This window comes from Pristis pectinata, chromosome 22, assembly GCF_009764475.1.
Source record: "Pristis pectinata isolate sPriPec2 chromosome 22, sPriPec2.1.pri, whole genome shotgun sequence".
NCBI classification, from domain to species: domain Eukaryota; kingdom Metazoa; phylum Chordata; class Chondrichthyes; order Rhinopristiformes; family Pristidae; genus Pristis; species Pristis pectinata.
The window spans coordinates 20,836,454-20,861,839 of record NC_067426.1 but is presented as its reverse complement, the minus strand read 5'-3'; the positions used below and the strand labels follow the sequence as shown (position 1 = coordinate 20,861,839).

The 25,386-nt window shown below is 37.7% G+C and overlaps 1 protein-coding gene across 1 annotated transcript in view; it reads right to left on the bottom strand.

Annotated features, from left to right (window-relative positions):
* Positions 1–1,446: 1,446 nt before the first annotated feature.
* Positions 1,447–25,386, bottom strand: part of LOC127581584 (protein argonaute-1-like) — a 70,750-nt gene continuing 46,810 nt past the window's right edge. Inside the window, exons 12-19 of the mRNA XM_052036070.1 lie at positions 22,530–22,714; positions 21,313–21,472; positions 17,255–17,345; positions 14,630–14,824; positions 13,911–14,045; positions 12,584–12,685; positions 8,251–8,450; positions 1,447–5,364 (exon numbers count right to left, since the gene is read on the bottom strand). Coding sequence (XP_051892030.1) covers positions 5,256–5,364; positions 8,251–8,450; positions 12,584–12,685; positions 13,911–14,045; positions 14,630–14,824; positions 17,255–17,345; positions 21,313–21,472; positions 22,530–22,714 — 1,177 coding nt within the window. The 3' untranslated portion in view covers positions 1,447–5,255. The remainder of the gene's footprint in view (positions 5,365–8,250; positions 8,451–12,583; positions 12,686–13,910; positions 14,046–14,629; positions 14,825–17,254; positions 17,346–21,312; positions 21,473–22,529; positions 22,715–25,386) is intronic.

Below are 25,386 nucleotides of genomic sequence, written 5' to 3'. Positions count from 1 at the left end.
TGCCCAAATCAAAACGTGGAGAGAGCTCTTGCTTGGCAGCTTCATTGCAGCATTTTGGAAAACATTTAAAATGTCAGGAACAAGCAAATGTTTTTTTTGTAATAACAACAAAATACAAATCCAGTCAATAAAGAATTAGAAAAATTTTAAAAAGATACTATACCTTTCTGTGAGTGTTAGATAAATACTTGCCAGTATTGTGAATTCAAATTTGTAAATTTTGTGTTAAGGCATTACACCATTATTGTAATGTAAGAATGTAAATAAAAAAAGTCTTCAAGATATTTATAATTGTACCTACAGATATTAAATTTTCTTCTTAGATTTAACTATCAAGTTAACTGCCTGGTTAAATCAGTTTTTCAGTTCAATCCACCTGTTATTTCAACCACTACACTACAGCCACACTTGCACTGTGGACTTCATGGTTATTTGATGGCATGCAGATGAAATATGTGTTTGAATAGTTTCAGAAGTCAAGTTAAAGGGTCTAATGAATAAAGACATTGTCCATAAAAAAAGATGCAATTGATGAGAGTGATCTTTCTCACATAGTATACTGTGGGCTGTTTTATGCTTTTCAACACATACGTTTCAGGTTACCCTCAAGATTTTATGATCACATTGCAAACCACCAGACTCTTTAAGGCACTTTAAATTGGTCTAGACCTTTTGATCACAATAATGTTAGAAATTCATCAAAATGAATGGGTGAACAATGTTACTATTAGAAAAACAGTCAATTAAAATGCATTTTGAACTTTTGGGAAGGTTTTTCACTATATAACTGTTTCAGGGGCAAGTTACAGCAAAGCTCTAATAAGACCATTCACATTTCCAATAAAGTTTGAACGTGTTGCAAGCTTTTGTTAGGCAGTTCTTAGAGTCTGAGTACAGAAAAGGACACTTTGGCCCACCATGTTCATAACAACCATTTTGCCCATCTATACTAATCCCATTTACCTGCATTAGGACCATATCCTTCAATACCTTGCCTATTTAAGTGTCTGCTGAGTTATAAAATTTCTGACCAATGCCACCCTAAATTATTTCGTACCAAGAGGCACGAAGCACCTTCAGCAGTTTCATTGCAATATATTTTAGACCAAAGATTATGGGTAGCCAAATTACTGAGAAAAACACCTCTTCAGTGCAGTTTCCGAAAACAAAAGATCTTAAAAAGTAAATTATCTGTAAGTGATTATATAACTGGCTTTACAGTTGGCTTTTATGTTACATGTTTCCATTTGGTTGAATTTATGCTTCTCTTTTTAACCAGTGTGTTTACTAAAAATTGGTAAAAGGAGGCACTTATTGTGGAATGCTCTAAATAAAATTACTTCAAAAGTTGCTTCAAATCATTTTATTTCTTAAAAACACTTGTGCAGCAAGGAAAAGAAACATAGAAAATTATAAATATTGTTAACTTCAGTATATTGGTTCAGTGTAAGAAAATAAACTACTCTGCCTCAGTAAATTCTTGAGCATAACTCCCAGCACCAAGGCAATACCTTAGCTGGGAACATTTTATTTCAATAGGAATATCCACAGACATGGCTTTGGGCTCGGTCTCTACTTCATGAAGTAAAGCCAGATGATTGAATTGATGAGTTATGAAAGCTTACTGAGGTTTGGGGATGATATACTGATCATCTCATACCCTCTTAACTGATGCTGATGAAATATGAATGTTTCAAGCTCCTTTTAATTTCTGCTCAAACAAGTACCCTTCTCTCTTTTTCCAGCTTTGAACTTTCCCCTTAAAGGCACCAACTTCAATTCCAGTTCCACAATTCCAAATCCATCTTTTCAGCAGTTGGACAATGAAAGGAACCATGACCAATCCTGATCCTGCTGCCCATACCCCTGCTTTCTTAGCAAGGATTGATGGATAGTGACCTGAAGCAGGTCCCTAATACAAAGATAATGACATAACTAGTTAAAATTGACTAACTCAACAAATATCATTGGTTGAATTTGATATGCAGCAATTTACTGAAAACATTGGGATAGCCCCATATAATTTTCACATAGACCTTCATTATCTGCATTGGCCAAGAATAAAGATATGCAGTTAATCAACCTCTGTAAACTAAGTCCTTTCTTGTTAGAATTTCGCTATTTAAGGCAGCAGGGAGAATGAAAGTTGTGTATATTTGAAGTTATTTGTGCTTTTCTTGTTACACATAATTTCTTAACTGTAAAGGCAAATAGTGTTCAGCTTCCAAGCTTCTGCAAGTACCCCAATATATATGTGGGATAAACAACAGTAACCCTTCCTAAATGTCCAAGCTAAAGTCAGGTGAACTCCAAGAGGCAATGTATTGCACATTGAACATAACTGAATTTCAGGCTCTCCATTATGAGTCTTTCTGTAACTTTTCTTGAAGGTTAAATCCCAGTATATCCCAATCTAGTGTGAAGTAATAGATCTTCTATTACTTCACATGAAGATAAGTCAATTTATAAAGATTTCCCAACTGTATGTGCACTGCATGCCAAATACCTAATGGAGATGTCACTAACATTAAGCTCTGTTATTGCCAGCTATAAAAGACAGAAAAAGAGTAAGTTGAGGTAATGATCTTCCTCTTGCAGATGCCAGATTTAATCTTGCACCTATTTCAATTGGATTTGGGGTAGTTGTTTCAAAAAGGCTCTTAAACCTTCTATATTTTGTGCTGGTCTCTCTCTAATCTCCTCCAGCCCTAGAACCCTATAAAATATCTGCACTCCTTCAATTCAGGTCTTTTGATCTTCCCCAAATATAATTGTTGAACATTTGACAAATGTCTTCAATTGCTAGGGTGCAGGACTTTAAAACTCCTGCTCTAAACCCACCTACCCCTCTTTCCTCTAAATCACACCTCAAACATACTTGTTATGTATGTGGCTTGATGACATATTTCGTTTGATAATGCTCCTGAAGTTACTTGAGGTACTTCGCTATGACACCATAAAAATAAGTGGTTGTTCAGAAAAATGATGCAAAAGTTCCCTTGACAGCAGCTGGCAAAGGCAGTGTGTAACTGAGCCATGCACACTATGCGATCCTCTATTTGATTTTTAAGATTGTGTCAAGTACTGAATTCCAGACAGACAGCAGCTAAGGGTGGCAGGGTTAAAATGACTTTATCCAGAATAGGGCACATCAATCAGGGTTTCAGTTGCTACAAAGCAACCTTTGCTGCTGCAAAGCAAGTTTGGTCATACTGAGTAAGAATGGGAGTGAGCAATCATGACCCTGATATTTGAATGGCTTCTCAATTATTCACTTTCTTCATTCAGACATAAACAAAGGCATTATGCATGAGATATCAACCAGCAGGGAACATCTACACAGCACATTCCAACAAGTCAGCTCCTTAAGGATGAAAATTGAAGGGGGTGGGGATGAAGTCAAAGGATTCATAAGTAAAATTCAGGGTTGTGAAATGCTTTCATGGTTTTCTCTTGATAATCATATTTGTATTACCTTTTTAATGACAGAAGTATTTACTCTGTCAATTTGTAGTGCTCTATTAATGTTAGTGTTATATACAAATTTTCAGGCTGGATTGTGCCTCATTTTCAGTCTTTTTCATCCTGTGCAAATGGTGAATATAAAACTGAACCCCATTATGAATATTGGAGCGAGTATTTTGGGAGAATTTGCTTGTTATATTAAAGTCTGTAAATATAGCACTGGGATATGGATTAGAACATTACACTTGTCCTTCTAGGATCATTTGTCCAGCTGGTAGTTACCTTCATTAAGTTTGTACTTGTCTCAATTTAGTGTTGTACATATGAATCGTATGGCAAAGCTGCTCAAAGTTCTACTTAGTGGTTTCACAGGATGGTTGGTCCAATAAATTAAAATATAATACCTGCAGAAGAAGGGAACTCCTCCAAGACTATAAGCATTCACACCATCAGGGAACAATGCAGGAAACATTAATCAGGTGATGCCACTCAACACGTTTTATGTGGATAGTGGGTTGCAAAATCTCCAGTTTGCCAGCAGTGAAATCTCTCTCATCTTGAACATAATACCATCCTTTTCTCTTTAAATAAAAACATAATGGGTATGTAATTGGGAGCAAGAAGATTACAAATAAGGATTAAAATATTTAAAACAAACTTCAACCTTTGTACAGGTTCACTTATAGAAAAAAAACAGATTTAAAATCTTAGAAGTAAATGCCCTTTAAAAAGATTTAAGCTATGCTTCTTGTTCATCCACAAATACTTCCAAATGATTAGCAGCTTCCGAAGAGAACTACTGTGCGAGTTCAGTTAGCGTGCAATCCTTCTGCTAAGTAACTAAAGATCATTCAGAGAACAGCAATTCTTAAAACGACCCCAGGCTCTGCTTTATTCATTTAGCTGTCTGCTAAAACTCAATCTATAAATCTACGTGTTTCATTGCTGCCATATTCACCCCCTCGTGTATAAAGGGGGCTGTGCAGGAGTGGCTCACAATATCAGTAAAAGTGAAGTGCAGCCGTCACAACTTCTTAAGATTCTTAATGTGATATTTTAAAAAAATAATTTACAGGTTTCCATTTGCTCTGCCTCAGGACTTACTCATATATTCATAATAACTTTCTAAAGTCCAGACTTTAGAAAGTGACCGTATAACATTAAGATTCCTTTAGATTGTGTAAATACACAACTTTCTGCACTTGTTAGGATGAAACTTGAAAGCACAATTAAAAAAAAGAGACATCACAAAGAACAAAAACAGGTTGAAAGTGATATGTTTGGTGCCAACTTCAGAAAATGTATGAAAAATATTCTGCCGTCCATCAGACTTACAGATTCAAATAATTACTAATCCAGGCACTAAATTGAAAAGTTCAGCTTTTGGACCTATAGGTTTTTTTTAAACCCTTGAACGATTCCGTTGAAGTAGTTGCTTACCAAGCATTTTCTTGAATCCACATGTCTCTAAAAACTAACAGGAGTTTGGCAGTGGTGAACATTTGCACTTGACATTAAGTTATCAATATATTGCATAAATACGTGTAAAAAATAAAACATAAATGTGAAATGTGTTTTTGTCATGTAGAAGAGTTTGACATCTTTCCTATAATCTGCTTGGTCAATCTTTCTCCACTAGTTATTAGTTCTTTGAAAATTGTTCCTTGTAAAATACATGTTGACCCCTTCCAACCTCTAAGACGTTTTCTGTGGAAGGTGCTTATATGTTCTTGCATGGCTGCTTATAGTCCAGAAGGCTGGCAAGTTGAAGTGACTAAACAATCACAGGGTTAAGCGAAGTACATTGTGCGTAAGGTGTCCTGGTGAACTTGTACAGCTTTAGCCAGTGCCTGGGGATCCCGTCCGTTACTCTGTCCAGAGATATGACTGCCTTCTCCACTGTAAAGAAAGTAGGAAAATGAACTAAATTCTCCTTCATTTGTCCAGTATAACAACTTGCTGTAGAAGATACTAGCAGCTGTAACAGGCTAAGATGAGAGAAAGTTAAGGTTCTTACTACTTGTGAAGTAGTAAGTTGAAAGTTAAGTACTTGCCTCATTTAAGGAACAAATGCTGAAACAGGTGAACTGGTTTTTTGTTAAAGAGCAAGACCAAATGAGCCAGCAGACATCTTCAACACCACTAATTTATCAAGTACCTCTAGGAAAACCTTCCTAATGATGCTTACCAGTGCATGTTTAAACTCCCAACCTAGCCTTGAACACTATTCCCCACAGCATTACAGCTGGTGTTAATTGCAGGACGACACCTTCACCACCTTTGACACCATCATCCTGACCAAACCATATCTGTAAATTTTCCATGAAACAGGCCCAAGTTGGTTCTCCCCAATCCAAAGAGTGTAAACTTAAAGACTTGGTACAGTTAATTAGCAGTAGAAATGGACCCTCTGTTCTGGTTGGAGTGGATGGGCAGGCAAAGGTAAATCCTGGTTCCTTTGCTCCAACAACTCCCTCCTTAAATCACTCTCCACTGTCCTTCCAACCTCACTTTAACTGCGAGAAGCTCATGGGATTTCCTCAACACCATCCCTGATCTCACCAAAAACACCCAAAGCAATTGCATATCTCAGCCAGTATCTCAACTCTGATTTCATTCCTTCCTTGGCCAGGTCCTTTACCACCACATTTGAGACTTACTTCCATTTTCACTAAACTACTAAGTACCCGTATTTCTGTCTTGTCTTTCAGTTGCCATTGTAATGGTTTCATCTTTTGGGGCGCAGTAACCATATCTTTCACAATTACCATTGCATCCACCTCAGAAAAATTGCCCTTAACCCATCTGTGCTTGCAAACTTCTGTTCAACTCTAACGTCTTCTTCCAAGACCCTTGCACATATTGCATAGGTCGATGCAGACATTTTCTGTGGAAGTATTTGAGGATCAACAGCACAATCCTGACAAGGCAGATGTAACACCCACAAATTTTATTTGATTTGAAATTAGCAAAAACAAGCAACCACTATTTTTAACTGAAGCGAAGTGAAACGTCAAGCATTCCTCCAGTTGAATAGTGCTATAAATTATGTAATTGTAGGATAAGCCATTATAACAATCCATATTAACTTACTTAGTTGAAATAACTCTGACCAAAGACTCAACCAGTTCCCCTCCACCAACACTCTTATCTGCTTGGTAGAACTGGTCCTTACCCAAAACAACTTATTTTGATTCCTCCCAATTTCTCCAGATCAAAGGGGTAGCCATGGGCACTTGCATGGGCTCTAGCTATGCCTGTCTTTTTGTTGGCTATGTGGAATAGTCCTTACTCCAAGCTTATTCTGGTACACCCCACCTAACACTTTCTCTGCTACATCGATGACTCTATGATTGCATTGGTGTTGCTTCCCGCACTCGTGTAGAGGCTCCTTAATTTCATCACCTTCACCAATTTCCATCACCTTTATCAACTTCCACCCTACCTCAAATTCACCCAGAATACCTCTGACACTTCCTTTTCTGGATCTTCGTCTCCATCTCAGGAGACAGACTTGCCACTGACATCTCCTATAAATCCACAGCTACTTTGATTCTACGTCCTCCCACCCTGCCTCCTGTAAAGATGGCGTTCCTTTTTCTCAATTTCTCGGTCTCTGCCACATCTGTTCTCAAGATGATGCCTTTTGCTCCAGAGCTTCTGAAATGTCCTTCTCTGGAAACTTTGGCTTCCCCTCTGCTATTGTTGATGGAGCCCTCAGGTGCATTTCATCCATTTCCCACACGTTTACTCTCACTATCCCTCCAGACAGAAGAGCAATAGAGTTCTTTTGGTCCTCACCTTTCCTCCCAGCTACCTTTACATCCAACACATTATTCTCCACCAGCTCCAACGTGATCACATGCAGTAGCAGATTCCCTTCCACCCTCCTGCAGGGACGACTCTCTTCATCATGACCTCCTGGTCCACTCATCCCTCCCCATCCCCTGGCACTTTTCCCCACAGCCAAAGGTGGTGTAACACCTGTTCCTTCACCACCATCCAGGGACCTAAGCAGCCAAGTGAGGCAGAGGTTCACTTGCACCTCTTTCAACCTGGTCTATTGCATTTGACATTTACGATGCAGATGAGTTTATCATTTTGTGGAGCATCTGCACTCTGTCCGTTGAATACTTTGCTCATGCATTGTGAAAACCAAATGCAGATTGGGTGATCGTTTTATAGAAAGCCTCTTTGCAGTTTGCAAGCATAACCAAAAGCTAACCAGTCACGTGTTCTTTCATTCTTCGCTCCACTTTTGCTCTGAACTGCCAGTGAAATTCAACAGAAGCCTGAGGAACAGTATTTCATCTTTTGATTACAGACATTACAGTCTTCTGGACTCAACACTGAGCTACACAATTTCAGTTAATTATTCCCCTGTTCCCATTTATGACTTCTCAAGACCCATTACCTTCTATAATCTCATTATTTTTCTTTGCCTTCCACTGTCATTCCTTTTTTCATTTAATCTCTCCTCTACCAACCCAGCACAGGCATTCACTTTTTATCATCGTCCCTTTGTTTAAATTTTTAAAACTTTAAATTTTTGCAGTTGTGATGAATGGTCATTGACCTAAAATAGTAATTCTGTTTGTACATGTTGCCTGATATGCTAAATATTACCAGCATTTTGTTTTTTTTACTTCATTCCTACAGTGTAGCCTCTTGACAAAAGATGCCACACTGTAGGAAAAGGCATGATTAAGATTTTTCATTGTGCAATAAAATACATATAAATCAGGAAAGTAAATTTACAGTTTTTATTCAGATCACTCCCCTTACCTGTCATGTTCTTTGTCCACCAGGTGGTACCTTGCCCTGAATGCTACCAATCTGGCATAATAAGCTGGTGCCGGAATGGAGACTGAGCGAGTGCAGCGCACATATGTGTGACACAACTGATAGGTCAGGATCTGAAGCTCATCTGCTGTGAATCGATTGTCATCCCACAATACATAATAATGTGAAGGTCTGCTGGTGCCCTGCAAGTGTTAAGAGGTGAAACTATGAAATTTAATCAGCCATTTAAAAGCATGCTAAAGTCTCTAACTTAAATAGCTTTAGACATCAACCTTAACTCCAAAGTACGTTGTTTTTGTTTCATAATATTCTAAAAAAAAGCACAAACCCATTGCCACAATCTGGAAAGGTTTTATTTGCCTTGTCTTATCTCCTCCTACAAAGCAAAATAAAGTTAGAAACAACTTTTATTTTAGCACCAGTACATTATACCAGACCAGTAATATTAACTGTAAAATACCTCCTGATGTATGTGTTGCCAGCATCCTGATGTACAAAAGAACATGACACAGCAGGCAAGGCAAATGGTCCAAATGACTGGCATGAATCTGTTTCATTTACACTTCAAAGCCAAAAGTAAACACGAGGATAAGAAAGTAGGCTGCTGATATGTCTCAAACACTTGCGAATGTTACATACAAATGGTACACTGATGGGTAAGCCAGCCTTAAAACTCTTTGAAGAACTGGCTTCATTGTCAGTTTACTGGTGTGGCAATTATGCATTTGTATACTATCCAAGGTGTCCACACTACATATTTTTGTTTGTTTCTTTTTTCAGTGGTCACTTTATAAAGAAACTAAAAACTGGAGAAACATTTTCTCTGACTCCTCTCACTCATTTCCCAAGAGAGATTAATATCCAGAGATTTGTTTTAATTGCACTTGCCTATAATGAAAGATAATGTTGATGTTTTTGGTGAAGTATCAGACTTCATTTGAACCTGAAGTGGAATAAAACTGGCTGATCAACTTAAATGCATATCTTTGACCCAATATTTACATCAGGGGCTAATTCCTCCAGTTTACTGACACTGAAGTACATAACCAAACTCTATCACATAGGACTCAGACTTAACCCAAACTCTCCAATATTTTACAAGCTCGAATGCATCTAAAACGTAAATAACAGTGGCTAATGCCATTGCAGAGTGTAATGACATGACAGCTACTAATGGGCGTTTCCTATGATTACCCAGTTCAGATACTAGTTGCAGAATCTGCCTGCTAGATTAAAGTGTCCAAAGATTGAAAAGGGAACTTACGAGCTTCAGGAGAGAAGAGCTTTCTGTCAGCCCCACAGAGACTGTGTGCAAAAATATTTGTTTTTCCTTTCAATTAGTTACTGGTTACCTCTTCCTCTATCAGAATAGCTTGGTTACTGGGGCAGCAGCTAAAGAACCTGGTCCTTATATGTAAAAGAACACACGGAGCATATGCAAGACCACAATCAGGTGTTATGGCTGGAATGGAAGCCCTCATGACCATTTCGATAGCTTAAAGTTTTCCTTTAAGGCTGATGTCATTGGTGATTACAAAGACTGCTTGTATTTCATTCACGCCAACAAATTGGGATTCGCTGATGAAATGAAATGCTATCAGGTGTTCAGCACAGAGCACAAATAGCACAGCAACTTTGGGGGTTGCTCTGTACGTACTGCTAAGAAGATAGATGAGCATTGTGTTGGGAGAATCACATCCCATTGGAGTCAAGAGGCCTTGGTAGGATGTTAAAGGACGAGAACAACATGCTTTCTTCCCAAAACTGATTGATTAGCATTTTGTAAACAGATCTCAAACTTTTTTATGACTGTCCATTTTGTTGGCTTATCTAACACGAACAAATATGGCAGAGAAAACTACAATAATGACTCAAATAATAAGAAAGATCCCTTAACATTCAAAATCTCATAAGAAATAATTAGATATGTAGAACTATCTACATATCAGTTAATAAAATGATTTGGATGTTCTCTAGGTGAGCTGAGATACTGATCTAGCTCTGCAATCTCCAAGATCATTTATTGAAACGTGAAAATATCAGACAGAGAAAGATGACTTCAAAATGTAATTATTTTAAACAATATTCCACATGCCTATTTCTTCAGCAAAATCATGAAGCCAATCTTGCTACGCGATTGGCATTCCTCTTTCCTTTTCGCACTTTTGTTATGAAGTACTTAATGAAATATTTTTGTTTCCATCCTTCTAACCCAACCTTTCTTTCCTCCCACTCCTTTCCGTCTCCCAGTACCCCCAGCCCATTTTAGGAGAGTCTTGGTTTATCAGAGCAATAGGAGCCTTTAATATACCATGCATCACAGGAAGTCCCAACTTGGTAAACAGGAAAAGTGAGAAAAGGCTGTTATGAGAAAGGTTCATTTGGTATCTTAAAGATAAAAGGTATCTGGACACACAGTCTTTGTGCTTTAAAAGGAGGATTTTATTCACAAAGACCGACATGGGAACAGAATGCGAAGGACAAATGCACCCTCGCACTAGTGTGATCGCGAAACGTGGGGGGGGGGGGGGGGGGGTTGCAACAGGGGTGACGTGCACACACGCTCACACACACACAACGAACTAGTACAAACTATCAGGGAACGAACAAATACGTTGTCTGGACCCCCTGAATCGGGACAAACAACGGCTCTACGCTACTGGGAATCTACTCATGACGCTCCTAGACCCCTGTGGAAGTGCACCATCTCACCTGTGGTCTCGACCCCAGCAGCAATCGGAAAAGAGGACGGGACCCCATGTGTACCATCTTTTATAGGGCTGTAGCGGGGTGGAGCCCACTCAGGTGAAACAAGCCAATGATTCAGGGTCAAGAACAAAGGTGGGTTATGAGCCAATCCTCAGGTGCGCTCTTTAATGGGTGGGGCGGAGCCAGACCCGATTGACAGTGGTATAGCTTCCGACCTGATAGGCAATGCTATCATCTGACTATGGGGGTCAGTAGTTTTGTCACTGTCATCTGACCCCTGGCCTTTCATACTACATTGGCAAAGATGCGAAAGAGGTATATGGGAAAAATGGAAGTGATTGATTATTATTACTTCATGACATTGCAAGAGTGAGAAATGATAAGAGAACTTTTGTACTGAAGGGAAAACACAGAATCCAAGAAATTGGAAAGCACACATAAAATAAATTATGAAGTGGCGCAAATTTCCTTGCATTGAGGAAGATAAAGCCCAGCGGAGGCCCAAATATTATCCTTTCTTTAAAGAAGGTCTTATATTATCTCTTGTGCAGTAGTATGTAAATATATAAAATGAATGCCAATTTCCCTGCTGCATAGAGTCCATTTCTCCCTCAATTGCTTCTATTTTAACAAGAGCACAAAGTCAATACCACATTGTCATACATTATTCCTCCTAAACAACAACAACTTATATTTATGAAGCACTATACCATGGCAAAATATTCCAAGGCACTCAATGGTAGCATTTTCACACGAAACTGGAAGTATATCATCCTACATCCTCAATGTCAACATCATTTTGTGGCCCAGCTCAGTTTCCAAGAAATTCAAAACTACCAGATTCTCTACCTCTCCCTACCACATTTTCCTTTCTCCACGATTTTCAAATCCTTAGTGAATCCCCCTCTCCTTAAAGGTTACTCCAATGTATTATATCCAGTACTTTCAGGCTTAGTATGGCTCTCTAAAGCATGCTCTTGTCCTTTATAGATGTCTTAATAACCACATCGTGCAATGTTTCCACCACATCATGCGCTTCTTTCTTTGTAATGCATATCAAATGCTGTGAGTATCCTTTTTTACAGTGATAAGTGACAGCTCGTTGGGATCTAAATGCAACAAAGGAAGAAGCAATAAGTGAAAACCAAGCACAGCAGCAAAAGAAACTTTCAAAGAGAAATTTGAATATTGATTGCTCAGAGTGATGGATGCATATGAATTTACATCCAAAAGTTAGAATGGTAAAACCTGTCCTGTAAACTGGCATCCTTGCTGACTTCTTTGTGTTTCTATTTGCTGCTTTGCTTTTTTTAAATATCCATTTGGTAAACAAAGGCCGCCACTACACACTGAGGCATCTTGTGATTGGTTTTGTAGGTGATGCATCATCAGTTAACCTGTAACTGACCTTAGAAATCATTTCTATTACTTCCCCAGGACCTGAACGGTTGTATTAATGGAGAGAACAAAAATCAAGCTGGTCGCTAAACACGCTCAGCACGCTAGACTAGTTCTCAGCAAAGCCACTGGAAGTCAGCGAATGTGTACAAATTTTCATAATTCTTCTATTCTGGATTGGTCACAAGTACCAAGATACTGAACTAACCTGAATCCCAGCATGGCTGCACAAGTAGAAATCAAACTCAAATGGGTGGGTGATGTTGGTATCAACTGTTGTTCCTGCTGGTATGTTCCCACTTTTACCAATCTGGAAAAAGAAATTTTCAGCACTTAATAATTTTAGAAAGAAAATAAAGACAAAAAAATATTTTGCCATATTCAGACACCAATGATTTCATAAAGGCTTACACTGTGTATTAATGCTGCGCGCATCTTCAAGTTTGTGCACATTCAAAGTAGACCTTAATTGACTTCAGATCCTTGACTTCTTAAAGTTGTTGACTTTAGTACCCTTAAGACTACTATAGCATACAACCATAGCACTGGCACCAGAAAGCAACAGAGAAATAGATTCAGTAACTATTGATTTCAAAAATATATTCTTCACACAAGAATGGGTACAGTTCCTATAGTTCACATTGTAGCCCGATCCCATCTGTTATCTAATTTATATGAATAAATGTCTCGAGTGAATAGAAGAAAATTTCAGTAAAAATTATGTAAAGGATGATTTTGATAATATCCCAACAGTGGTAATGATAAATTGCAATAAACTTTAGAGTATTCTTTGCATCCAAGTGATTACCTAATCTATGCAGAAGAACCCAATTTAGTGATTTCGTTGGAACTATAAGCAGAATTCATCAGTAGAGGGTGAAGTACGATCGATGAAAACAGCTGCCCAGAAAAGTCTCCGATAAGGAATTTCCATTAATATGGGAATTCTGAGTGGGAATCAAAATCTTAATGTAGTTTATTATATATAAGGTTTCTTCCTAATAAAAACTTCCATATCCCAAGTCGAGCAGACCATGAGTACTCCATATTTTAATCAGTGAATTTAACTGAATCTTAATGCCACACAGGTTATCCAGAGGAAATATTCAGACAGGTTTCTTAATTCTTGTGGGCATTCAAAAGCTTCTCCGACAAAATCTGTGCCAATGGACGGGACGATTCTCACTTCTGTCACTGAAAATCAATTTAAAAAAACTGCACATGCTGTAAATCTGGAATTAAGTGTGAAGTACTAGAAACTCTCAGCAGGTTGGACAGTGTGAGTGAAAAGAAAAAAACCATTAATGTTTCAGGTTGAAGATCCTTCATCCCGTTTTTATTTCATACTTTTGTCACTGAGCTTGTACACAATGCAAAGTTACTCTAGAGAGGTACTGAAAGAGCTGCAGCACTGTTGTGATATACTGTGCAACTAGTGCCTTCAAGAGAAAAGCAGGAAACAATAAAACACAACAATGAAACAATATCCATGGCTTCCACCATTAGTTTCAGTGAAGTTATTTCATTTCACTTACTCTCTCACTTTTATCTGCACAGAAGAGTCGTGTATGATGTCGTTTCTGCACAACTATGTAGGTAATTCCAGGTTGATAATCTTTTTCCAGTTTGATACATGCATCACGAATAGCCAGGAGCTCATAGTGTAAAATCTGGGAAAGGAAGTTTCAGATGATTTGTTAATTCAAATAAACATTTATGGTGAGGAGCACAGGAGATGTAGCTGTTTATGAAATGTTCTCTTTTTTTAAGCCAAAGAATTCAAGATCAGGAGAAATGTACGCCTTCAGTGGAGTGATTTCTTTACCAATTATATTGCCAGTGTTATTTTGGGAAAGATATGAAAAAGCCCTATTAAAACTTTCACTGCAGAGATTATGTGCAGGGACCAGCTCTTTTTCATTATTCAAATCATATATTATACAGGGTGCACTCTCCAAGTTACCTCATTTGAACTAGAGCTCCTAGCAACTGACCATAATATAGCATTGATAACAGCTGTCCATAATCCAGACTTACTCCCAACTGAAAGGAAGCTGTGCTAAGCAGAATAATGAAGGAGCACAGTTAGTACAAAAATTAAATCCAGTTTAATTTTTTTGTTGATATTGTTCACCTGCCTGTATCTAAATCCATCAAGGTAACCCCTGTAGATCTGAACATTGCTTCAGTTGACTTGTACGACTTTGGCCATTTCAGGTGTTTACTTCAGTGAGTGATTGGAACTTTGAGCTACCTGTGGTAATTGTCCTTCAGGGACACCATCTCTATAGAAAATAATCCTTGTTGGCTTGAAACGGGTTGATTTGTAAAACTGGATCAGGAGTTCTCGAACCATGTAGGAAAGGTCTTCAATTATCTCCTGACGGGGTCGCTGCACACGGACTGTGGCACAGTATCGACTTGGATGAGCATCCATGCTGCCAACCACCTGGTGAAAAGCAGAACTCTCAGGAGAACTTATGTTATTGCTTAGACAACAGCACTATCAAAGTTCTGAATGCATCTGAATAACCCAAATCCAGTTGGATAATAAACTGCCATAAATGTCTCTGTCTATAACAGTGATTCAGTTGCACTCAAGAGTGGCTGCAGAATTATATAGACAATTGCCATGGCTCCTCTTAATGGCTCAGTACACTGTTCCAGTCTCCCCCAAGAACTGAATTACAGAATTAGAAGATTCCATGTTCAATCTCTTGAATGTATTGTGTTACATGAATTCAAGTGCCCTCAGTAACTCTCATCTTTTAAAACAAAATAAACAAAAATCCATGAGTATTCTTGCATATTCTCCACACTGCAGATTTTCATTGTGCCTGCTTCAAAGTGAATGTCAATTTGGCTGAGTTATCCTTACCTGTTCTCACTGTAGTATTCAGCTTCCCAAATTTGTAACCTAACCTCAGTAAAAATTACAGACATCTTTTAATGAGTGATGTATATGTTAGGGCAATCTTCTTCCTTTCAGTTCCCTTCTTTCTCATGTACTCCATTTATAAACATATGTGCATACACTGGGCAGTTAATTCAATTTGACCAAAAGTTTATGAATTAACTATTAGAATTATCTTAACCCATTCTTGCCTATTTAGAACATACCCTGTTAACTTCCAAGCTTCCACAGTGCTTCAATGTTACATGTGACCTGGGTAAGTACAAGCCAAAGGATGTGCAGCTGAGCAGATCTTGTAAATTAAGGTGGGTTAGTACTTGACATCATAAAGAAAATTCCTTGCCAGGAAGAGGCTGTGTTGGCATGAGGCAGCTCCAGAATGATCTGCAGTGTCCAAGGGGGAATCAAGACTGGTCATGAATTCTGGCTTGGCAGCCACAACTTCAACTGTCAATAGCTTGGGAGAGTGGAGTGGAGACAGATATCTATCCCAGCATCCAAATGCATGGTATCAACGGATGTTTATGAGATGATGGTTATCATTTAGTCTGCTTTCCCATGAATCTGCCACCCTCCAAGAAAATCCAACATCTATTATTACTGCCTAGACAACTATGTGCATTCATGTTAATGCTTCAGAGGACAGCATCATGTTCACCCTTCTTCCAGCTTTCTAGATGCTTGCACTTAGGGCAAAATTCTCCTTATCTTACAGTCAAGATCCAATATGAAGCAGTTCCTATTGGAGCTTCATTTGTCAGGCACACTTGGAAATGAATTGTTACTTTCTATATGCAGTAAAACCCCAATAATCCGGCACATTCAGGACTTTGGTGCCAGATTTTCTAGACTATTGGATATTACTCCAATTAATACATCAACACTTTTAGTTGTTTACATGGTAATGGAATAAATTTTCCAGTGTTTAAAGAGACTGCAGGAAATGGGACCCCAGTGAGTTTATGAGTAGGGGAAGAAGGCTCTAGACAGTTTGTGAAGTAGAGGAATGGGGCTCCAGTGAGTTTAAATGGAGCATGAGAACTGGGTCCCTGGTGACTTTATGAGGAGTGTGGGAAACATCACAAGCAAGCCAGATGCTGAACCATCTGGATATCTGAACAACTGAATAGTGGATTATCGGAGTCTTACTATATATGGAGAGATAATTTGTATGTACACACAGATGATTAAAGTCCTGATTAAAAACACAGCAAGCCAATGACAAACAAATTCATCATTTGTCAGAAAACTTCAAAAATAAAGTGCCCTTTTTTGCTTATATCATGGTGAGGTGCTAAAGAAAAAATATTTTGAATTGGTTACTGTTGTTGGGAACAGCTCTGCAAATGCAAGTTAACTGGCTTTTCATGATGCCATTAAGAAAGCAAGTGCATGTGGAACTTCAACACATTTGATATGAATCTCAGTTACACAAACGATTGGTGTACACTATTGGCCTCCTTATTTAATGAAGGATGTTAATGCAGCAAAAGCAGTTTGGTGAAGGTTCATCAGACTAATATCTGGAATGGGTAGGTTGTCTTATAAGGAAAGGTTGGCTGTGTTAGTGCATACGCACTGGATTTTAGTAGAGAAAACAAAAAGCCTGAGGGGTCTTGACAGGGTGAAGGTGTGGAGAAGATGTTTCCTCATGATAGAATCTAGAGAAATCACTGTTTATTTTTCTACTGTGGAAAGGATAACAGGTTGGACAAATGGATAAGGCTATTTAAACAGGGCCCCACAATCAGGAAAATAATACATTATGCATTACATTTATAATTACTCCAGTCATCTATAACCAGGCCACTTAATTGAACACAAGTACACACACACACAAAAGCCACAAGCATGTAGCCCTTGGGTCACTTGGAATCTCTCTGGTTCATGGAGGAAAAGTCTTCAATTATATTTCACTGGCAACAATTGTTAAAGTAATAAGTAACATCCAAAATATAAACTTACTGCTGTTATTGAGGGCTTCTTGCCATCTCCAGCTGGTGGATGTGTGACATCAGCTCCCAAGAAGATCACAGGCTGCTGGAACACAGCTGAACTGGAAAGAAACAGGTGGAAATAATTTCTAAACTTGCATAAATTGAAAGAATCATTGAAAGCACTGAATTGTACACAAGCACTAATACAACACAGAAGAGTTTTTTTTGGTAAAAATAGAGTACTTCATCATGCCCTTTTTATGGTACTTTCCTAAATCCCACAATTTTGTATTTCTAAATTGCACAGGTCATGCTAAATAGCCAGTATGATCATTTAGACTTCGAGGCAGAAGTAATAAAATGAATATTTCAATTAACTTCTCAGCATTTAAATTTGATACATTGTCAAATCATCATCTATTTATTTTGTACAGAAATCAAAAGTCTTGATATAAGTGTTTTGGTTTTGACCCACTTTTAAAGATTTCACCATCCCTAGTCACAATTATGCTGTTTGAGATACTTTCCAGAATAGATGTATTAGTGTTAGCTGCTAATAAATATACCATTACTATTTCTGCAATTGCATCCAGGTATCACCCTGGCAATTGGACCCAAAAATGCAAAAACAAAATGCTGATTTTGTTGCTGTTAAATTGGCAAAAGTATAATTGACCAAGCATAAATGCAAGAATTAATCAATATGAACGGAAATTGCAGAATTTGCTTCACTGCTATTGCAAACTGGTTTGTAAATTAGCATTTAAACATGGTGCTATTTTGCAGTTTTCATGTAATGAAATTAACTTGTAAATATGATTTAATTTTTAACTCTGGTTCTAAGCTGAGCAGCCCCACCCTGCTGATGAGAAATGCTGTTACTTTTCTCCCAACATCATTTAACCCTCAATGTTGGCTTAGTGTCAATTTTTATCTAATTAATAGTCCTGTGAAATGTCTAGCATGTTTTTCTATATTAAAAGGTGCTACTTAAATAGAAGGTGCTACATAATAAAAGTGCTATTGTTGCTTATTGCTTCAGTGTAGAGCAGTATTGCAATTACGATCCAAGAAAAAATTCTGTTCCACTAAGTATCCACTAAGAAGTGAGCAAAAATTCTTGAATGAGGAACACACCAGATCATTACTTGAGATTGTTTCAGATTTGGTATTAGAGTAGCCTAAAAAAAAGCACTTATGCAGTTCCATCTCTCTAGCCACTCTCATTGTTCAAATGTGTATAATCATGCAGATTAATTAACCAACAACTTATTGAAACACCACAGATGCTATTTATGAATGTGACTTTTTTTAAAACCTTAAGTGTATTTTCTTTTCTCCCTCATGCTATCCTTCAGGGTCCAGGAAAACATGTTTCCATGCTAGTTCTGCAGCGGTTGAAGAATGTGGGATCTGCATATTCAGCCAAGGTGGGCAAATGATGCTTGACAGCGCAGCGGGAACATTGTTTGGAATGTTGTGCACTCCTTCCAGTATTTGCATTTGAGCTCTGTGTCCCTCTATCATACCTCCATGGCTGCTGCTCCTCCATTTTGAGCAGTCACTTGCCAGGGATTCCCAAGTGTTGGTGTGGATGTTACATTTTTTTCTCCCAAACGTTCTTGAAGTGTTTTCTCTGCCTTCCTGGAAATCTCTTGTGACAGGGCTCAAAGTACTTGCTTTCGGGGTCTGAGGTCAGGTATATGGATGATGTGGCCCACCCACCAGAACTGGTCGAGTATGATCAGAACTTTGATCTTGGAACCACTGGCGTGGAAGGGGATGTTGCCATTAGCTTTACTATTCTGTCAATAAATTTGGAGAATTTGAGGAAACTGCATTGGTGGTACCTTTAAGTGCTTTCTGTGGGTAATCCGTGTGTTCACAATATATTGGAGGATCAGGATCATTGTGGATTAGTAAACTATGAGCTCTATGCTTGGTCTAAGGTCTTGGTCTTCAAGCACAACCTCAGACCCAGTACAGAGCTCAAGTCAGGCAAAATAACTGATCATTCTTTTCATGTTATTTCGCACAAATCTCAGCATTGATAAGAACGTCAACCTGCTTAACTGCTTCATGTTCCAGTGGCAGGTGCCAACAGGTCAGATGGAGGTCCTTCAATATATTATTGCTTCATTGTAACCACCGTACATGGACAAATGTATTTTCTAGATAACATTTTAGAAAGATATAAATGGCCATACTATATGCCTATAAATGTTACAATGGTAAATTGGTATCTAGGGCAAACATTACACAAATGCTCTTTTTGCTTGTGATACTTCTTGAACTTGATGTTAAAGAGGGTCACATACACTTACTGCTCTTATTAAATATATTACTGACTTATACCTGCTACGTCGTCCAGTCTTTGCTGGAAATGACCTTGGTATTTAAGTTCCCTTTCCAGCCAATTTGGCTTCTCCTGTGATTATTTAATTCTAAGTAGTATATGGAAAGTCTATAAAAAGATCTAAATATATTTCAGTTAAGGAGATGAGGTACAATCACAATTGGACAGAAGTCCATTGGATAAAAGTTCAGAAAGAATCACACCTGTACGTCAAGACCAAGATGATCTCAAAATTAGGACCAGCTCTTTTGGACACTAGTGGAGTTAGGCTAATATTTGTAGGCTTTATTATGCAAAGATTTAAGGCACTTCTACAATGGCACAGAAAAAGATTGCACCATTTAAAATAATCAGAAGTTGAAAGGATAAGAAAACATCATTTCCCAGTCAGTATAATCTTCTCAGAAATACTACTCTTTCATCTGACATATTTGTCTCTTAATTATTAAATCACTTGCCAGAAAAAAAACACATTAGTACTTAAAGTGTTAAAGTCTGCATTTGAAATACATCTGAGTAACACAACAAGCACCTTCCAACTGTCACTGAGCGAAAGTTACAATTTGACTGGACTAAGTTTTATGACAATAGTAATGAAATATTTCATTTTGTAATGATTACAAAGAAACATTCCTTTATGATTTTGTATAGATTGCACTTAAATTGTACCCAGGCTGCAAGTTAACTACTAGTTGGAGCTAGCAAATGATTCCTTTTGGCTTCTTGAAAAAGCTAAAAACAAAAGCATGTCCTAAACATAATTAATTGTATGTACATAACATTAGTATGGCATTCTCTTAAACATGATATGTTGATTTGAAAATAAATTGTGTTCTGTTCCAAGATATCCATTTTCATTCTAAGCCTCTTGAATCTTTGGATGAGGCTGTTAAGCTGAAGATTTTATCTTGGTGCTTTTCCTATTTCGAATCAGTCAAATTGTGTAAGATCATAAAATGTAACAAGCTGTGTTTGACAGTAAATTGATTTTTGTGAAAGGTGAAATCCTGTATTAAAAAATTCCCAAATAACTTATCAGTTGGATGAAGTCTCTCTTTAGAAGTTTGGTAAACTGAATGTTAAAATATACTTAATTCTAGAGATCTCCACAACGATAATTAGCTCTATGATGTATTTTTATAGACATAGATGGTGGAAAAGCCTCATTGGATCTCCTCGTCTCCCTCCCAAAATGAATTAAGGAAACAAAGCCAGTTCTACAAAACTTCCAAATAGAGAATGAAAAAGCAATGGCAATTATGACTTGGTTCCAGGTAGCCAGATAAATAAATACCTGATTATTACTATTAAAATCTAAAGAAAATCTTCTGTTTTGTGAGCTTCCAAAAGTCAGCAAAGGTTTTGAATTAAGTGTGCTACCAATATACCCACTGTCAGCTGCACTGTTTCCTATCTTTTCAATTTGACAAGCAGTTTGAGGGATAAAACATTTTTATTTCATGAGTGATTGTGAAAACAGGTTTTTCATCTGCCACTTTGCTTTTTGCTTGTGAATTGCCCCATGGAATCTCCAGAGAATAACAAGTACAACGAGGAGAACTTTCTAGGTTTTCTAGCCATAAGTGGGACCTTGAACAAAGGGAGATTTATTGGAAAATTGCTTTTGATTTTGAGGTAGAAGTAGAGAATTTCCAGCAGTTTCAGTTGCCTATGAACTCCAATACCAACAAGAACAATTTTGTTTTACTTACATGAAATGTAAGTCTTACCGTTGATGAGGCACTAGAATGTTGTTGATTCCACCCAATTTCACATTGATTTTCAGGCAGAGGTTTGAAAGTGTCTGAGGAGAAGTTCTCACAACATTTTTCACCTGAACACATTGAGTGGCCATCCCAAGAAGAGTATCACCTACTCGCTTCACCTCAGCTACATGGGGAGAGAAAAACATCATTGGCGCAAAGCGGGTAACTTGGTTTTGTAATTGTTTTTGTTTATTGGGAATATCTAAATTAAAAGGACAAATTTCCCATTAATACGTTTTGAAAATAATTCCTAGATTTTGTTAGAGATTATATTTTTGTTTGAAGTAATGACCGCCAAAGTCCTTCTTGGATAAATTGGCCAAGATATTTGCTTGAGAATTCAAAGAACTCAGCTAACATCAGTAGATGTTAGGTAAGGCTTCATAATTGTCAATAAAAAGTACCAAAAAACACAGCTTCTAAGTATTGCTCTTACTAACTTTTTTCCATTCCTGAAACTATCAATCTTTGCCAAGAGATACCTCCACAGGCAACAAGAATTCTATACCTAGTTTCCTCCTTATTGCAGGTATTCCCTTTGTTTGTTCCATCCCTCTCCTCCTGAAACATTAACGGTTTCTCTGCACAGAATGCTGCCAGATCTAGTGAGCATTTCCAACCAGCACTTTCTAATTTCATTTAATAATGCTGTAGTGCTTATCCCAGATGGCCATTCTTAAAGCATTGATGGTAAATATCACCAAATTACCTGACTCTAAGGGAGATGTAGCATTGAGCTCCAATCCTGTATTTGACCAGAGCCCACAAGTTCATTTCCAACTGGCACTAGTGCTTTGTAATTATGATAAATACAATCCAATCTGCCCCTTTCTAAACCCAGGCTTTGTATTCATTTTTAATAAAACATTCGCTTCCCCTGCTGATATCATCTACTTTTACAAGGACCAAGAACTGAATTTTAGAACATCCTGATCTGAAGAACTTGGCTATAGACTGAGTAAATGTGCTTAGCCTCAGGCTACACTTGAATGCAAAGGCAGCCAGACATTTTCAGAAAATGGCCCACAGAATATGATCGCAGGCAAATGAATCAGTTACTTGGTCCAAATTTGAGAGAAAAGGAGAATGAGAGAAAATTGGTCAGTATTTGTCACCAGGTGGTGCTAGAGTACTTCATATGTAATTGACTCAGAACTACACAAACACTCTGCACTTCTTACCATAGACAGGTGTTTTCCCAGGTAGAATGACAATAACAAGCTGGAGTCCCGAATAGGTATTCTTTAGATGCCTGAACATCGGTTCCACACTGTCAGCTCCCTGCGCATATTTACAAAAGCATGGTTGTCCCTGGATTGGCATCCCCGCATCCTTAGATATCTTCCGCAGTTGGTCAGTAAAACTCCTGTATGATTGAAAGCCATAAATTTCAACGCTGTGTTGAACAATACAATTTTCAATGAGAATGCCACGTGATTGTAATTTGATTGCTCAGAACAAAATGCTGAAATTTCAAGCTTCATGGGAAGCCTTTTCTGTTGTGCTTTCCAAAAAGAATTGAGTGCTCTTTTGGATTTGCCATGGAAGCTCTGCTACTGCCCTGCTCTCAGGAGTTATACATTCCTCCTTACATTTATGGCTCACTGCATGGAAATAAAAAAGTAAAGATTAAAACTAGAAACAACTACTCTTAATCATGATACATAGCCTTTTCTTTTAAACTTGCTGTTATAATTTAGTCTGCTGATTGCTAAAGGACCACAAAGGTATATAAACAAACCACTGAATAGAAGAGTGAACTGTAGACAATAGATGAACCATCTGGCTCCACATTTTATGTTGACTGATGAAGTTACTCTTTATATAAAGAAAAATGCTTAGGGGTGGGGATGAGTGTAGGTATTGAAACTACCTGATGCATTTTCAAAATTGTATTAATGTTAAGTGACCTGCACTCCCATCCAACCTTTTCCCACAGAGTTGGAAACACCTTAACAAGGTTGCCCTATAATGAGATTGTGACCATTTCGAGTCAACAACAATATTGTATAGTACTTTGGAGCAATAAAGGGAGATGGTAGTAATATAAGATAGAATAAAAACAAAGGACTGCTCCTTAAGAGATTGACAGTCCTCAGTCACTTAGACCAAATATTATGGTTACCAAGGGAAGAAAAGGTAGAAGTGTGTTATAACTTGAGCACAAAATTAATCAGTATTTTAAAAAGTATGGGCTAGTAAATGAAAATCAGTAAGAATATGTTAATGATAAACCATGTAAACTTGATCAAGTATTTTGATGAAATAACAAAGAAAACAGTGATATGTATATGAGCAGTTGACAAAGTGCATAAACCCCATGGAATTAAAAGGACATTTGCAACTGTTATGAACAGAAGGCAGAAAGTTGTAATGAATGTTTTTCATACAGATATGGTGGTGTGGGAGGGAGAGAAAAGTGGTACATATTGGTATCTCTGATCTTTTTGATGACATGAGCTTGAATATAAATAAATTACACAATTTCCAAGTGTGCAGATGATAATGGTAAATCATGAAGTAAATATTAACACTGCAGAAGGACAAGGACAGACAAATGAAACAGGCACATACACTAATTATATCTAATACAGGTAGGAACACAGAGAAGCAATAGCAAACAAAATTTTTTAAAAGTTGCAACAATAAGTGACTTAGTAGTGTAGAAATCTTAAAGTGTCAAGTTAAGAAGGCTGTTTAAAAAAAGAGGAATAGAGTATAAATGCAAGTTAGTGATTTGTCAGCTGTGTGTGGAGTTTGGATGTTTTTTGTGACCACGTGGGTTTCCTGTGGGTACTTCAGTTTCCTCCCATATTCCAAAGATATGTTTAATTGGTTGCTGTAAATTGCTGTGTGCAGATGGATGGGGGAGGGATGATGAACATGCGAGAAAGAATACGTTATAGGGAAATAAATGAGGGAGTGGGACTGATGGGTCTGCTCTGAGACTCAATGAACCAAACAGCCATCACATATGTTGCGAGAATGTATGACATATCAAAAACAAAATCCCCATCGATTCATTTTGCCATTAATTACCAGTAATCTTTGGTATAAGGGAGAAAACACCTTACAAGATTGTCCTCTGATGAGATTGTGACCATTTCAAGTCAACAACAACAACATTGGATAGGACTTTGGAGCAATAAAGGCAGATGGCAGTAATATAGAAGAGAATAAAAACAAAAAAGTGCTCCTTCAAAATTTGACAGCCCTGTCACTGATAATGGTTACCAAGGGAAGAAAAGGTGGAAGAAACCTAAGCAGGCACAGAGAGCGTGCAAACTCTGAATAAATCAGGAATGAACTCAGGACCCTGGGGCTATGAGAGACCATAGGCTAGCGAAGGTTAAGAGTTTTAAGAAATCCAAAATCATGAAAAACTTAAATAAAAGTATAACAGTTTCCAGTAACAGAAGAATTTGAAATGATTGCCAAAAGAATCAGAGAGAACATGTGGAAAAGTTTTTTTTTAATAAGTTATGGTGATCTGGAAGGCACTGCCTAAAAGGCAATGGGAATAGATTCAATAACAACATTCACAAAGGAGGATTGGATAGTTGGAAAATATTTATAAGGCTAAAGGGGAAAGAACAGGGAGTGGTTAACCAGATGGTTCTATGCAAGTAGCTGGCACAGACATAAAGGGCCAAGTGTCCTGCTTCTATGTGGTATCATCCTGTAAAACTTTGGTACATTACAAATGCTACATTGTTGACATTCTCATCTTTTGGATGCCATATTAAATGAACTTGCTTGCTCAGATAGGTGTGTATAATCCCATGATACTACTCAAAATTGCAAAGGACTTCGCTCCACATCCTAGCCAATAATTAATTCCTCAACTAACACCGCTAAACTGATTATGCATCTCATTCACTGGAACACTGCTTCCGTAACAATGATAACATTTCAATATATTCAGTGTTCCATATATGTTATTATAAACAGCATATAGACAAAGGCCTTTAAGGCAGCCATTCAAGAACTACACACACCTCAAGAGGATGGTGCATACCACCAAATATACATAATGAG